Source organism: Oncorhynchus tshawytscha, linkage group LG03 (genome assembly GCF_018296145.1).
Source record: "Oncorhynchus tshawytscha isolate Ot180627B linkage group LG03, Otsh_v2.0, whole genome shotgun sequence".
Taxonomy (NCBI): Eukaryota; Metazoa; Chordata; class Actinopteri; order Salmoniformes; family Salmonidae; genus Oncorhynchus; species Oncorhynchus tshawytscha.
The window spans coordinates 12,468,501-12,486,044 of record NC_056431.1 but is presented as its reverse complement, the minus strand read 5'-3'; the positions used below and the strand labels follow the sequence as shown (position 1 = coordinate 12,486,044).

Below are 17,544 nucleotides of genomic sequence, written 5' to 3'. Positions count from 1 at the left end.
ACATACAGATGAGCACACACATACAGATGAGCACACACATACAGATGAGCACACACATACAGATGAGCACACACATACAGATGAGCGTACACATACAGATGAGCATACACATACAGATGAGCATGAGCACACACATACAGATGAGCACACACATACAGATGAGCACACACATACAGATGAGCGTACACATACAGATGAGCATACACATACAGATGAGCATACACATACAGATGAGCATACACACATACAGATGAGCACACACATACAGATGAGCACACACATACAGATGAGCACACACATACAGATGAGCATACACATACAGATGAGCACACACATACAGATGAGCATACACATACAGATGAGCATACACATACAGATGAGCACACATACATACAGATGAGCATACACATACAGATGAGCATACACATACAGATGAGCATACACATACAGATGAGCACACACATACAGATGAGCACACACATACTGATGAGCACACACATACTGATGAGCACACACATACAGATGAGCACACACATACAGATGAGCACACACATACAGGTGAGCACACACACACATTTGCAATTCAGCCTCACACAAAGAAACAATGTCTTAGTTACGACTGTCTTCTTTGATGATACACACTTGACACATTACACAGTAACACACACTTGTGACAGTTCAAGCGGTGCAGGTATGTGTGTCTGTGGCCCTTGTGAGAGTTAAGTGACCCCAGTGAGGGTGTGTGAAGTACAGTGTGTGTGTGTGTGTGTGTGTGTGCGTGCGTGCGTGCGCGTGCGTGTGTGTGTATGTGTGTGAGTGTGTGTGTGTGTGCGTGTGTGAGATAGGTGATTACCGTCACCTTGGCACCATCGTAAAAACACACACATAAACACACACTACTTCAGTTGTTCTGTCCTTCAGTCTAATCATCTAAGCTTTTCATAACCCTCACTTGTTCGCCTTTAATTGTGATACTCATTAGGACAGCGAAACACACAAAGAGCTGAGGATGATTCTGGATCAGGTCCAGAAACAAATCAACCAGCAGGGACACAGAACCCATGCCACAGTCAGTCAGCCTTATCTCCCCTCTCTCTCCTCCCCTTGATTCTCTCCAAGCCCCTCAATCCTCCCCCTTATCCCCATTTCCCACTACCTTCTCATCTCCTCTCCCTTCTATCCACCTTCCCGTTCCCCAGTACCCTCTGCCTCTCCTTTCAGAACACACACACGGCGCTGCCTACAGCCTCTACTCAGCATCTAAATGAGATCCCCTAGGCTAGGCTGACCATGTCTATGTGTGTGTGAATCCACAGCAGTATTTCCATGGGATTTCCATTCTTTCTCATTTAGCATGTTGTCCATTATTTTCTAATTGCCTTCCAGTAATATGTCTACTCTATAATGAGGAGGGTTTTACATTATTGATGAAGGTGTCCCCCCTGCCTGGGTGGCTAGAGGGATGGATGGAGGGGTGAATTGAGGGATAGAGAGATGATTTCCTGTGAGGCAGTCTTTGTCTGGTCTGTGGTGCCAGTCTGAGCCGGTAGTTCTACCGACTCTGGAAACCAGTCAAAACATGTGGGTAGTATTTACAGAACTGGGCAACATATTTACAGAGCTGGGCACCATGAAAGGAGACCAGCCATATGGTGCTACTGCTTCTGGAGAGGTCTAACACACACACACACACACACACACACAAAAGACAGAGAGATAGAGGGAAAGAAAGAGAATGGACAAAGCGAGAGAGAGAAGAGAGAAAGAGGGATAGAGAGAGAAGAGAGAAAGAGGGATAGAGAGAGAGCGAGGAGAGAGAAACAGTAAAAGAGTGCTAGTCAGACACAAAGCAAAGCCACCTACCGAAGTCGGCCAGTTTGAGTTCTCCAGTGTCAGAGATGAGCAGGTTCTGAGGCTTGAGGTCGCGGTGCAGGATATACCTCTGGTGGATGTAGGACAGACCTCTCAGCAACTGGTACAGGAACAACTGATAGACAGAGAGGAGATCCACCGATAATCATTCATCATTAGATGTAATATCTATGAATGATTCGATCATTCAATTCATGGATCATAAGTTCATTAGATTCATAAGAAATGTAATTAGAGTAGGCTAATCAGGAATCATTCAAACAATGTATATCATGTGTCTCCGATGGATTTCCAAGTCACCCACTATGTTGTCTCAATAGCAATATAGCAATACTTCTAATGTTTTTATTTGACATCCTGCTATTTGTCCATCTAGTATCTACATCTCTCTTCTTCTCCATCTCTCTGGCTGCTTCATAGCATTGTTTGGACTCATACGTAACAGAGAAAGGCTATCCGGCACCTAGACGAGTCATAACAGCATTCCATCAGTAGGAGGTGTTAATGTCCTCATTCAGCCTCAACACAACAACAGCCCTGGTATATTAACTTCCACAACTCATTTACACCATTCATTTACACCATTAACTCTATAACGCTTGCACGCACACGCACAAACCCACAACCTCACTCGCACACACTCACACGCTCACTCCACTCCCTAACGTCAATACTAGCCAATCAACCCAGAACTCCTCTCCCATCTTTTCCTCAGCTTGGACTATTGACCAGTGATCAAATAGATGTCCTCACAAAGACCATCTGATCTCACACATCAATAACAAATAGTGACTGGTTTAGTTGAAGGCTTGAGAGGAGATCAATAAATAAACAATATAAATAAAAAATAATAATAAACGTCTGTTCTATTTATGAATATGTCATAATATGTCATAAATATATCCCAACAAAGTGGTTTTCAGTTACATTCAAATGTTAACAATGGGAAATGGGTGAGGAAATAAGCATCAACACAAAATAAACTGTGAATAAATGTCCTCATATTTACTATTTTTTCTCTGACAGCACCTGAAAACAACATCAATGTCTATGGCCCTTTCAGATCCAGTGGTTTTTGTTCACTTTGCATCAATCAACCAATAATGAATTCTGAATCTGTGCAACTGCTGATCCTCCATTTCAACATTCTAATCTTTCATTGCAATTTCTCTTCCCAGCAGCACTAGCAGGGTCTCGGCCAATTAGGCAGAGCGAAAACCATGGAGTCCAATCAGGGATCAGCCCTGTCTGGCATCTGGAGTCACCGGGTCAACAGTTTAGCATTCCTCAACTCGGCAGGCGGGCGATATGCGAAACAACACACAATGCTGGAAATTAGCATGAGAAATGTGTGTTTACTCATGTATAACAAAACACACTCGTCAAAAGGCCCTGCCTCATTAAGTGGGCTAGGCAATCAAAAGGTTACTCATTTATTCACTCCCCTCTCTCTGCAAACGAAACATCAAAACGCTGCTTAAAAATAACTCTTATTGTCGACGACAGGAAAACTGAGAATTCTGTCAAATTAGCATATTATATGGTAGAAAGTAAAATACAAGAGCAAAGATATTTCAGGTGGACTTCAAATGGTGTTTGATTGGAGTTTAGCTGAGAGCTGGGCTGAGTTGAGTGCTTGTGCTTTTCAAATGCATAACGTATGTCTTTACATGTATGTAAAAGCTCGACAGGCCTGCTCTATGAAACTCTATTCCATGTGTAGCCCTAGACTGTAGTCACACTCACTAGCCCAACACGGTCACTGTACTAGCAGGACATTTGGCCACGTGACAGACATGACATCTGCTAGATGACTGGTCTCCCCATCTGGCTTAAAATGCTAAAGGCATCACTAGAATTATTATTTTTTTGAAAGAGAGACAGAGAGACAGAGAGAGAGAGAGAGAGAATGAGAGAGAGAGAGAATGAGAGAGAGAGAGAGAGAGAGAGAGAGAGAGAGAGAGAGAGAGACAGAGAGACAGAGAGACAGAGAGACAGAGAGAATGAGAGACAGAGAGAATGAGAGAATGAGAGACAGAGAGAATGAGAGAGAGAGAATGAGAGAATGAGAGAGAATGAGAGAGAGAGAGAGAGATGAGAGACAGAGAGACAGAGAGAATGAGACAGAGAGAATGAGAATGAGAGACAGAGAGAATGAGACAGAGAGAATGAGAGAGAGAGAATGAGAGAATGAGAGAGAGAGAGAGAGAGAGAGAGAGAGAGAGACAGAGAGACAGAGAGAATGAGAGAATGAGAGAATGAGAGACAGAGAGAATGAGAGACAGAGAGAATGAGAGACAGAGAGAATGAGAGACAGAGAGAATGAGAGAGAGAGAGAGAGAGAGAGAGAGAGACAGAGACAGAGAGAATGAGAGACAGAGAGACAGAGAGAATGAGAGACAGAGAGAATGAGAGACAGAGAGACAGAGAGAATGAGAGACAGAGAGAGAGAGAGAGAGAGAGAGAGAGAGAGAGAGAGAGAGAGAGAGACAGAGAGAATGAGAGACAGAGAGAATGAGAGAATGAGAGACAGAGAGAATGAGAGAGAGAGAGAGAGACAGAGAGAATGAGAGACAGAGAGAATGAGAAGAAGAATGAGAGACAGAGAGAATGAGAGACAGAGAGAATGAGAGACAGAGAGAGAGAGAGAGAGAGAGAGAGAATGAGAGAGAGAGAGAGAGAGAGAGAGAATGAGAGACACAGAGAGACAGAGAGAGACAGAGAGACAGAGAGAGACAGAGAGAATGAGAGACAGAGAGAATGAGAGAATGAGAGACAGAGAGAATGAGAGACAGAGAGAATGAGAGACAGAGAGAATGAGAGAATGAGAGAGAGAGAGAATGAGAGAGAGTGAGAATGAGAGAGAGAGAGAGAGAGAGAGAGAGAGAGAGAGAGAGAGAGAATGAGAGACAGAGAGAGAGAGGGAGAGAGAATGAGAGAGAGAAGGGGGAAAGAGAAATACAGAGAAAGATAAAGAGAGGTGGTGATACAGAGACAGAGAGAACCAGACAGAGCGAGGGAGTGATCTAGAAGGGCAGAGGAATGAAAAGAAAGTCAGGTAGAGAGAAAGAGAGGAGAGAACAGGGGCAGCGGTGAGAATGGGATGAAACAGAGGAGGGAGGGGAGGTGAGGGGGTAGAGAGTTTAAGCTGCCTTGCTGGAAAGTCAATAGCAGCCAGCCGCCCGCTCCCCAGAATATCAATAGTGTCACCCCACCTCCTCTCCCCTCTAGGGATTTCCACTGCACAATGGACGGATGATACATAATTATGAGATGGTGAGAGGCATTTTACACACTAACCATGAACAGATAGAAACAACCTCTTCTTATGAGGGTCTAGATATTCCCATCATGAAACAGCTTCACAATGCATTCCCTCATTGGCAATGGACTGCAGTAATTAGTAGACAACAACCGTGGGCCGGGGTGTTAGGAACATAATTAATCATTAGTTGTGCTGTATACTAATTGCAGTGTGTGTGTGTGCGCGCGCATGTGCATGTGTGTTATCCCGTATGTGTGTTGAAAATGGCAGATTTTGTCATTGATAAGTGCATAAATTGGAATGCAGTGTCTGTACAGTAACATCAAATCAAATCAAATGTATTTATATAGCCCTTCGTACATCAGCTGATGTCACAAAGTGCTGTACAGAAACCCAGCCTAAAACCCCAAACAGCAAGCAATGCAGGTGTAGAAGCACGGTGGCTAGGAAAAACTTCCTAGAAAGGCCAAAACCTAGGAAGAAACCTAGAGAGGAACCAGGCTATGTGGGGTGGCCAGTCCTCTTCTGGCTGTGCTGGGTGGAGATTATAACAGAACATGGCCAAGATGTTCAAATGTTCATAAATGACCAGCATGGTCGTATAATAATAAGGCAGAACAGTTGAAACTGGAGCAGCAGCACGGCCAGGTGGACTGGGGACAACCTATTCTCTGACGTCATGCCATACATGACGTCAGAGCTCGGGCTCTCCGCTTCACAGAGCTGTAATGGGCTTTGATTGACAGCCGTTATAAACTTGAGCACTGAGTGTGACAGGAAGATGCCCCCATCCCTTCCGCTAATTGGGCTACGTTTGCACATCAGTTGTTGTCTGAGTGAGGGAAATGCTGTAAATGGAGAGGAGTCCATGTGTTCTGAAAGATGAGACGTTGAGGATTAGAATAAACAAACGCTTTGATGTCATACAAGCCAACCACGCATCCGTGAGTCCAAATGTGCACTTCACCTTTCCGTATTTGAAAACTCATGTCATTAACAGTATCAACCTACAGTACCAGTCTAAAGTTTAACAACCACGGTTTTTTCTTTTTACCACGGTTTTTTCTGTTTAAGAAGTCATCAACACTTTTTGGGGTACTATGATTCCATGTGTGTTATTTCATAGTTTTGATGTCTTCACTATTATTCTACAATGTAGAAAATAGTTTTAAAAAAAACCCTGGAATGAGTATGTGTGTCCAAACTTCTGACTGGTACTGTATATGATCGCTATGTTTGAGCCACAGTTACAAGGATGACATGCGATATACCCTGGATTGTCCTGAACAGAATGAGCCTGTTTGAGCCACAGTTACAAGGACGACATGCGATATACCCTGGATTGTCCTGAACAGAATGAGCCTATGTTTGAGCCACAGTTACAAGGACGACATGCGATATACCCTGGATTGTCCTGAACAGAATGAGCCTATGTTTGAGCCACAGTTACAAGGATGACATGCGATATACCCTGGATTGTCCTGAACAGAATGAGCCTATGTTTGAGCCACAGTTACAAGGACGACATGCGATATACCCTGGATTGTCCTGAACAGAATGAGCCCATGTTTGTCGTATTGTGATGATTCTATGCGCACCAAAATTACAATCTGTTTGTCTGAAGTGTCTTTTAAAAGCCTAACACTGTAAGATTGTATTTTATAACTTAGCTAGTCATGTTGATAATATAATAAGCTTTAAAATGACACCCACCTGACCCAGATTGTGATTTATTACGTTTTGGATTGTGTAAACAACAACAGTAATTGTGTGATGTTGGGGATGCAAGGCTGTGTTCCAAACAAAAAACTACACGTGTGGTTGCTTCAGTTCGTCAATGTCAAAGTAGGAGAGCTCAAAAAAGCACTTTATAATTGAAGGGTCTTTCCCTAAGTCATAACACTTCATGGAAATGACATAGGAACTGTGCACAGTTTGGAAAGGTGTGTGGCGACCTGGATACTGTAACGAGTGCACTGAGAGCCGGGAAGCAAGTTCAGGGAGTGAGTGTTTTAATAAATAAAAGAAACAATGAACACGAAACACCAACATTGCACCGACATGAAACCAGAGTCAATAACACCTGAGGAAAGAACCAAGGGGAGGGGCAGATATAGGGAAGATAGTCAAGGAGGTGATGGAGTCCAGGTGAGTGTCATGAGGCGCAGGTGCGTGAGACGATGGTGACAGGTGTATGGGATAATCAGCAGTCTGATGACCTAGAGGCCAGAGAGGGAGTAAACGTGACAGAGACACCAGTTTAACCTCTCACTCAAACCCCTTGTAATAGCTTTTTCTTATCTTGCACCTACTCCAAAATGTCAAAGATTATTCTTATTATGTTATTATTATTATGTTATGTATCCAGAGTATTTTCAGATTTCAATATTGACAATTGCTGTGAAAGTGTAATGTTTGGATTCAGTCTTGTGTCACGTGAACTGTTGTGACCTCACATTTCTTCATAATCTACAAAATGTTAAATTGCTACCATGGTCATGCATATGCGTTTTATAGTTCTTCTCTTAGAAGCATTTACATTTGGGCCTCTCCATATAAGTCCATTTCCACAAGTGTAAGGGTAAGTGTAATCCAGAAAATCACATTGTATGATTTTTATTTTTAAATTTTACCCCTTTTTCTCCCCAATTTCGTGGTATCCAATTGTTTAGTAGCTACTATCTTGTCTAATCACTACAACTCCCGTACGGGCTCGGGAGAGACGAAGGTTGAAAGTCATGCGTCCTCCGATACACAACCGAACCAAGCCGCACTGCTTCTTAACACAGCGCCATCCAACCCGGAAGCCAGCCGCACCAATGTGTCAGAGGAAACACCGTGCACCTGGCAACCTTGGTTAGCGCACACTGTGCCCGGCCCGCCACAGGAGTCGCTGGTGCGCGATGAGACAAGGATTTCCCTACCGGCCAAACCCTCCCTAACCCGGACGATGCTAGGCCAATTGTGTGTCGCCCCACGGACCTCCCGGTCGCGGCCGGTTACGACAGAGCCTGGGCGCAAACCCAGAGTATCTGGTGGCACAGCTGGCGCTGCAGTACAGCACCCTTAGCCACTGCGCCACCCGGGAGGCCTCATTGTAAGATTTTCAAGTAATTAATTAGCATTTTATTGCATGACATAAGTATTTGATACATCAGAAAAGCAGAACTTAATATTTGGTACAGAAACCTTTGTTTGCAATTACAGAGATCATACGTTTCCTGTAGTTCTTGACCAGGTTTGTACACACTGCAGCAGGGATTTTGGCCCACTCCTCCATACAGACCTTCTCCAGATCCTTCAGGTTTCGGGGCTGTCGCTGGGCAATACGGACTTTCAGCTCCCTCCAAAGATTTCCTATTGGGTTCAGGTCTGGAGACTGGCTAGGCCACTCCAGGACCTTGAGATGCTTCTTACGGAGCCACTCCTTAGTTGCCCTGGCTGTGTGTTTCGGATCGTTGTCATGCTAGAAGACCTAGTCACGACCCATCTTCAATGCTCTTACTGAGGGAAGGAGGTTGTTGGCCAAGATCTTGCGATACATGGCCCCATCCATCCTCCCCTCAATAGGGTGCAGTTGTCCTGTCCCCTTTGCAGAAAATCATCTCCAAAGAATGATGTTTCCACCTCCATGCTTCACGGTTGGAATGGTGTTCTTGCAGTTGTACTCATCCTTTTTCTTCCTCCAAACACGGCGAGTGGAGTTTAGACCAAAAGGCTCTATTTTTGTCTCATCAGACCACATGACCTTCTCCCATTCCTCCTCTGGATCATCCAGATGGTCACTGGCAAACTTCAGACGGGCCTGGACATGTTCTGGCTTGAGCAGGGGGACCTTGCGTGCGCTGCAGGATTTTAATCCATGATGGCATAGTGTGTTACTAATGGTTTTCTTTGAGACTGTGGTCCCAGCTCTCTTCAGGTCATTGACCAGGTCCTGCCGTGTAGTTCTGGGCTGATCCCTCACCTTCCTCATGATCATTGATGCCCCACAAGGTGAGATCTTGCATGGAGCCCCAGATAGAGGGTGATTGACCGTCATCTTGAACCTCTTCCATTTTCTAATAATTGCGCCAACCGTTGTTGCCTTCTCACCAAGCTGCTTGCCTATTGTCCTGCAGCCCATCCAAGCCTTGTGCAGGTCTACAATTTTATCCCTGATGTCCTTACACAGCCTTCTGGTCTTGACCTTTGTGGAGAGGTTGGAGTCTGTTTGATGGAGTGTGTGGACAGGTGTCTTTTATACAGGTAACGAGTTCAAACAGGTGCAGTTAATACAGGTAATGAGTGGAGAACAGGAGGGCTTCTTAAAGAAAAACTAACAGGTCTGTGAGAGCCGGAATTCTTACTGGTTACTTACTGGTGATCAAATACTTATGTCATGCAATAAAATGCAAATTAATTACTTAAAAATCATACAATGTGATTTTCTGGATTTTTGTTTTAGATTCCGTCTCTCACAGTTGATGTGTACCTATGATAAACATTACAGACCTCTACATGCTTTGTAAGTAGGAAACACTGCAAAATCGGCAGTGTATCAAATACTTGTTCTCCCCACTGTATGTGTATATATTTTCATGTTGCCAATTATTTTATTTTGTCTCTTTTGTAAGCATGTGTTATCAATGGTTAATTCCAATGCATACTGACTGATTTGGGGCAAAGACCAAATTTTTAAAAAGACGTGTCATTCCAATAGATGTATTTTGTGTTCACATTACTTATTCAAACCCTATCAATAGTGAATGAGAGTCCAATCACACACAGTCATGCTGAACTCAACATCATAGAGAAAGCCAACCCCTCGAAACACAAACCTCTAAATCTTCATTGCACCTGAGGGGATAATTAATTAAGTATATTAATTGAATGGAAACCTTGGGAGTCATTGAGAAAACCTCTGAAAGCAGCACTTCACTATATACAGGGGGAGTCAGTTTAGCCCAGCAGTGAGTGAAGGAGAGGTAGGATAGTATGTTAAATGAGCTGAGAAGACAAGAACGCTCCCATCTGCCAGCTACTGTTCCCCTACCGCCCTGTTCCCCATAGTAATTTATCCCAGAAAGCATCTGGGTAGTACTGTCTGTCTTAATGTGGCATGTCATTACTGCATTATCTGCACACATGATTAGGTTACAGAGAGAGGGAAAGGAGAGGAGGAGAAGGGAAAGAGAGGGAGTAGGGAACTCAGGAGTAGTGCTTTGCAGAATTTGTTGAACCTTTTTGGATATGCGCCTTTGTGATGTTATCATTGCATTATACTAACCTCATTTATCAATACTCCACCTGACATTGATACTACACTTGACATTGAGGAATAATGCAATGAGGGTAGCTCATCCTGTACTACATGCTGTTTAAAAAGGATTGTGAAGGTCAACCAATGCCTGCCAGGTAAGGCTGGGAGGTATACCGTATTTACCAAACATAATTAGCTATACAGCCTGATAATACCAGTGAAGGTGTAGAACCAAATCAGCATGTTGTTTGTGCAACAGTATCTTATAAATCGGGTATTCCCAAATTGGGGTACGCGCAATGCCGTCAGGGGTACACCAAATAAAAATGTGATTCACATTCTAGACATTTTCAAACAGTACATTTCTATTTTCCAACGGGGCTATACATTTGCGTGAGTTTTTTCTCTCGCCTGAGTAGCCTTGTTTCAATGCCAAAAATAAAATGAACCCATCTAGTGTTCTGCGAAATAACAACACAATGTCAAATACAGGTAGCCTAGTCAAATAATTAACATCCAATCACATTAACCGTTACTCTCTAGCGGGAAACCTTCACTCTTGCGCAGTTAGAAACGAAACATAACAATTTAAAAAATAAACCACAGGAGTTGTTTGAGCGAGAATAAAGTTATAAAGTTATTGACCAGCAAAGTTATAAATAAAGTTATGTTAATGGGGGGTCAAATAAGGAAGACATCCTCTGGATGGAACCACTGGAAACCAGGACAACAGGAGAGGATATATTTAAAGTACTGGACAGCTTTGTGACATCAAATGGACTTTGGTGGTCAAGATGTGTTGGTATCTGTACTGATGGCGCAAAAGCCACGACAGGGAGACATAGTGGAGTGGTAACGCATATGCAAGAAGTTGCTCCCGACGCCACTTGGGTACACTGCAGCATCCACCGAGAGGCTCTTGCTGCCAAGAGAATGCCTGACAGCTTGGAATACGTTTTGGACACTACAGTGAAAATGGTTAACTTTGTTAAAGCAAGGCCCCTGAACTCTTGTGTATTTTCTGCATTATGCAATGATATGGGCAGCGCTTTTACAACATACAGAAGTGTGATGGTTATCAAGGGGCAAAGTATTGACACATTTTTAAAAATTGAGACGAGCTTAAAGTTTTCTTTACTGACCATAATTTTCACTTGTCTGACCGCTTGCATGATGACGAGTTTCTCATTCGACAGGCCTATCTGGGTGATGTTTTTTCTCGCCTGAATTATCTGAATCTAGGATTACAGGTACTCTCCGCAACTACAGTGCCTTGCGAAAGTATTCGGCCCCCTTGAACTTTGTGACCTTTTGCCACATTTCAGGCTTCAAACATAAAGATATAAAACTGTATTTTTTTGTGAAGAATCAACAACAAGTGGGACACAATCATGAAGTGGAACGACATTTATTGGATATTTCAAACTTTTTTAACAAATCAAAAACTGAAAAATTGGGCGTGCAAAATTATTTTTTTTGCGCCATCAGTACAGATACCAACACATCTTGACCACCAAACTCCTCCCTGGCATTTTTATTACTTGTCATGTCAAACAACACTGTATTCAAAGTGCTCAGTATTATATTCTAACTTTTGAATTAGAATAATCATTATATTTCCATGATTCCATCAGTTCACCCATGTGTTTTGCTCTAAATCGCAACTCAAATTGCAACATTTGGTTAAAAATAAGGCAGAGGTTGTTTTCCCATATCGTGCAACCCTACGTTGTGCAGGAAATGCAGAAATGTATGGAAATGATGAAAATGATTATCAGTTGAAGTTGAATTGAACAGTGTTAAACAATCAGAATGGAGAAAGACTCATTAAAATCACATAGAATGTATATGTTGCTACTCTAGGGCCACACTACTCATACAGCAAGTTTAGAGATTTTATTCTTCAAAAACATCCAATACCATCAAATACTGTCATACCGTCCTTTTTTTGTATTCCGTGATAATGATATTTGGGCCATATTGCCCAGCCCTACTGTCAGGGGTGTCAGTTTCACATCAGTCTATTTGGCTCTCATTAAGAGAACCCCATTCAGCTGACTGGATATAATCACATCAAGAGCATCACTGAGTGGAAGGTTGTTTTGGGTGATGTCATACAGAACAGACAGTTCTATTAAATAATAGGTAGAATACTAAAGGAGAACATTGCAATCAAATAAGTGTATGGGTAAAGGTACATGTTCTGTACTATGCTCTCAGAAGGAGTTCTGTAATAAGACACGCTCCAAACAACACAAACACTTCTCTCTGCTGGCCAGGCTGACTGATAATTGCATTAGCTAGTGAAGGTCTAAGTGTTTTCTGCTAGGTTAATGCTAATGTTATCCAGCCATATCAGACAGCACACACTCTAATAGCTTTTATGTCTCTGATTATTCAACAGGGACACACACACACACACACACACACACACACACACACACACACACACCATAGAAGATATGTATCTTCAGTCAGAAGCTGTTTTTTTCTGAAATAACCTCAACCAGGGAACAAAAACCATTTGAAACCCCATCTGTCATCTGATTGACACACACACACACAAACACAGTCTTGTACAGCTAACCTTGTGGGGACTCACAAATCAGTCCCATTCAAAATCCTATTTTCTCCAACCCCTAAACCTAACCCATACTCTTCCCCTAACCTTAAACCTAGCTCCTAACCCTTAATGTAATTCTAACCTTAAACCCCCTAGAAATAGCATTTGACCTTGTGGGGACTAACAAAAGAAGAATAGTTAAACACACACACACACACACACACACACACACACACACACACACACACACACACACACACACACACACACACACACACACACACACACACACACACACACACACGAGGACAAGCCACTTTCTCTGTTAATCAGAGACACTGTAATGAAGGGAATGAATCTCCAGCAAATTGTCTGTCTACTCTGCTCCTCACTGGTTACAAATATAGCTATTATACCCTCCATTTACAGTTAACACATACTGGAGTGTCTCCGGCTCTTGACACACAAGAGCACCGAAGAGTGGCACATTGGCAAACAGTTCAATACGCCATGCTGCCTCCATCTTGATTTTGATTGCTGATTTTAACGATTGGTCCGGGTCTGTGTCTCTGGTTGTGCCTCAAATGGCACCCTTAGGGACCCTGGTCAAGAGTAGTGTACTACATAGTGCATAGGGGGGCATTTGGGACATAACCTCTGCCTTCACATAGTCAGTTTGTTTTCGTTTCAGCTGCCAGCTCATTAGAGCTCCTCTATACTCTGCCTGTCCTCCCACTAGGGAAAGAATGGTTCTGGTTCTGTTTCCTCTCTCTCTCTTCCTCTCCATCTGTCCTCCCACCATGGAGAGCATTATGGCTAACACTAGCTGCTGGCCCTTTGGGTAACATACATATGTCTGTCTCTGTCTCTGTCTTTGTCTATTTCGTTATGTCTGTCTCTAATTCTACCTTCTAGTCCAGTTTGGACAGAGGAAACATTTATCACAATGTCAGTGTCAGAGGACATTCATCTAGAAACAAATGCCTCTCTTAAAGTATTTCAAAGGCTACATGGTGACACAGTGAGGACACATGTCCTGGCCTGTCGTACACCTGGGACTCTGTTTGCATCCCAAATTATAACATATTCCCTATATAGTGCACTTTTTTTGACTATGGCCCATAGGGCTTTGGTCAAAAGTAGTGCACTATATGGGGAATAGGGTGCCATTTGGGACACAATATATGTTTACAGATTAAGAGGTGGAAGCAGTTTTTTTTCCCCTGACACCCTCTCTGGGAATAATCCTCTATTATTAATACACGCATTTCAATGAGGCAAGCGGTCGGTCGTCAACAGGATAAATACATTACATATGGAAATCCTTAGTGACAATATTAGATATGGAGTGTTACATAACCCACGATGCCTGAACTCCCCCCCCCCTTCTCATATGACTCCTCCACACAACACTCCCCTTTTACACCATCCCTCCCATCCTCCATGACCCCATTCACTCCATCACTCTCCCTACCTTCTCCTCATCCTCAACACACATCTACACAGAGCCACAGGAAAACATTGCTACTCGAACAGTGTGTGTTACTCCTCAACGGTGTAGTTCATTGAAGTAATTTAAGCAAGCCTACAGGACACTGCTCCTATCTAACCGTGTGTGTGGGCATCACTCCTCAGCAGTGTCACTGTAAAAACTGTAGGATTCTATGACATATTAGTGATGCTCAGGACAGTGTGGTTTACTGTAGTAATATAGTCATGATAATGAGCAGCAGTCTTACCTTCACGTTGTCTGGATGCAGTCCTCCTGGGTGCCTGTCCATGTACTGGCACAGGTCTGTGTGCTGTCAGGGAGAAAGAGAGGACCGTTAGATTACAATATGTCGAAATAAAGACACATAAAATCATAAAAACAGATCACAATACAATGCTTTGCAATGAACCAAAAATAAGTCAATATGAAAAATGAAGTTAAATATGTTTGTATAAATGTATTGATGCTGTTCAGTATTTGAAGATATTCATCTGAACTTTAAAAGCAGCAGAGAGAGGTTCTTGGCAGTGAGGATATTGGCTTTTTGTTAATTGTGTTGCTTGTCTTGAATATACCTTGGTCGGAATGTGAGCTTGGTTTGAGGATGGAAAAATCAGCTAATGGAAAAAAGTTATTGGCTTTCATAGCTTTTCCCTTGCTATTCAAAGCAACTCTGACCTACTGTCATCCGTCCATGATAAAATATCAGTAAGGCGCCAGGCTGGAGACACAAACTCAATTGAATTGCAGCAGACGTCACTCGCAACATCTATTTCTTCCCCAGTCTGTCTCCCCTGTCTGCGGATGAATGATATCCGGTCTATATCAACAGAATGATCCACAGAGGGAACCTTTGGTACAAAGCCCTTAACGTGATTGTATGGAGGGATGAGATAGGGAGTGACACTGTCTGTATGTCTTTAGGTGCTGTATGTAAGCAGAATCGTCTGTCCGTCCGATCGCGGGAGAAAAGACGAACTACCCTGATCTGCACTTCACTGATTTATTCTGCCAGCAGACCCGGCGCGCGCACACACACACACACACACACACACACATACATATACACACACACACATACATATACACACACACACACACATATACACACACACACACATATATACACACACACACACACACACACACACACACCACAGCTCGTGGGGCTGGGTGATATTTGTGTACCCCCGCTGCTCCTTGCACCGTCAGATATAAATGTGTTCCCTTTCATGAATAATTCAACCAGACGCTCAAACAAGCTTCAGCCATGCCTGCCCACCTTACTCAAAACCTGCCCTCCCTCCCTCCCTCCCTTTATCTCTCTCTCTCTCTCTGTCTTTCCCTCTCTCCATATCTTTCTCACCCCCACTTTCTCTCCATTTCTTCTCTCTCCCTCTCTCTACCTCTCTCTCTCTCGGTCCCGCTCGCTCCCTGTCAATTGTCATTACCTGCTAGATGAGGAGAATGAATTGATTTGGCTTGGTGTGGAGCCTTCTGTATATGAAAGAGTCTGGAATTACAGGTCTGAACACAGCAGAATAGAACAGCATGAAACTGGCTGAGCTGCAAATAAAAAAACTGTCTCCACACCAACGACAACACACAGATCCACAGTGTTGCATTACCCATTCTGTCAAATATACGCTATCCACTCTGTCCAACATTCACAGTGAGAGAAGGGTGTTCTGTCATAATAAAGACAGATCCTTGTCAACCGTGTCCACTTACAGACAGCATCTTACTTGATGAATATATATACTTGGAATTGGTTAGCTCTTATATTTGCACATGGAGCAGAGAAACAGTATTGAAAGACCTCCACAAACCCCTTTATCCAGCCTGACCTCTGTTCTCCAGGTAATCAAAATGTACACCTTAAGGCCAGAGAGCATCCTCATTAGAATCCCTACAACCAGCTACAGACTGCCCAGGGCCTGGTTCTGTCATCTCTCAGAGGATCTGGTCAGAATGTATTACCAGGAGCAGATGTTCCCACTGACCCTGCTGAACCATGCTGCTTCTGGCCAACAGGGGGCCACACACTAGACTAGCGTACATACAGTACGGTATCAGAGCTGGCTCTTGATCTGATGCACCAGGCCACATAGCACGGATGAAAACAAACATGGAGTGGGATTATTTAGTAGGTTATTCTGAGAGACGGCTGGGTCTTGTATTGCATGTCAACATCAAAGAGGTTGAGCTATTAAGATACAGTATATGGTCTATTGGAGTAATGCTGAGCAGAGACTTACTACTCCTAGAGGTTGGAGGAGATTGGTATTCTGGCTGGTTTGAACTTATCAGTGGATGTTATCCATATGCATATATGTCAGCAGTAACAGGCCACACTACTCCACAGCAGAGTGAGGGAACTCCTGCTGCTATTGCTGTCCACAGCATGTGTGTGTGTGTATCTGCGTGTACATGTGCATGTGTCTGCATGTGTATGCACGTGTGTGGGTGTGTGTGCGTGTGCACATGCATGTGTATGTGTGCTATGGAAACCTACAGAAACAGCAACCCTCAATTAAAATGTTCCCCCATGAAGCCAGGGCTGGGTTCAAAGCTGGGCATGAAGCTGCCATGCCACTCGTGGTTAGGCCACCATTCTATGGCACTCAGATCACTGTTTCTGTTAAAGCCTGGAGGAAAATATCCCAGGCTTGGGTTCTGTTTTTAACAGGCAAGACTAAACATTACTAAACGTTCCACCATCTTATAAACAAAGTATGTGTGTAAAACTAGCCAGAGCTGTAACGGCCGTCGTCAGTGGAAGAAGGTGAGGACCAAGGTGCAGCGTGGTAAATGTTCATGATTTTTAATAATAATCAAAACTGAACACTGAATAACAAAGAAACAACCGAAACAGTTCTGTCTGGTGCAAATACACAAAGACTGAAAACAATCACCCACAAAACACAATGGAAAACAGGCTACCTAAATATGGTTCTCAATCAGGGACAACGATTGACAGCTGCCTCTGATTGAGAACCATACCAGGCCAAACACAGAAAAAGAAAATCATAGAAAAACTAACATAGACAACCCAACCAAGACAACCCACCCAACTCACGCCCTGACCATACTAAAACAAAAGACAAAAC

At 43.3% G+C, this 17,544-nt stretch overlaps 1 protein-coding gene across 2 annotated transcripts in view; it reads right to left on the bottom strand.

The window, feature by feature from the left end:
* Positions 1-17,544, bottom strand: part of LOC112244500 (cyclin-dependent kinase 14) — a 218,426-nt gene that overhangs the window by 133,436 nt on the left and 67,446 nt on the right. For both annotated transcript variants that reach the window (XM_042309883.1, XM_042309891.1), the window contains 2 exons: positions 14,682-14,744; positions 1,864-1,987 (listed from right to left, as the gene is read on the bottom strand). In XM_042309883.1, coding sequence (XP_042165817.1) covers positions 1,864-1,987; positions 14,682-14,744 — 187 coding nt within the window. The remainder of the gene's footprint in view (positions 1-1,863; positions 1,988-14,681; positions 14,745-17,544) is intronic.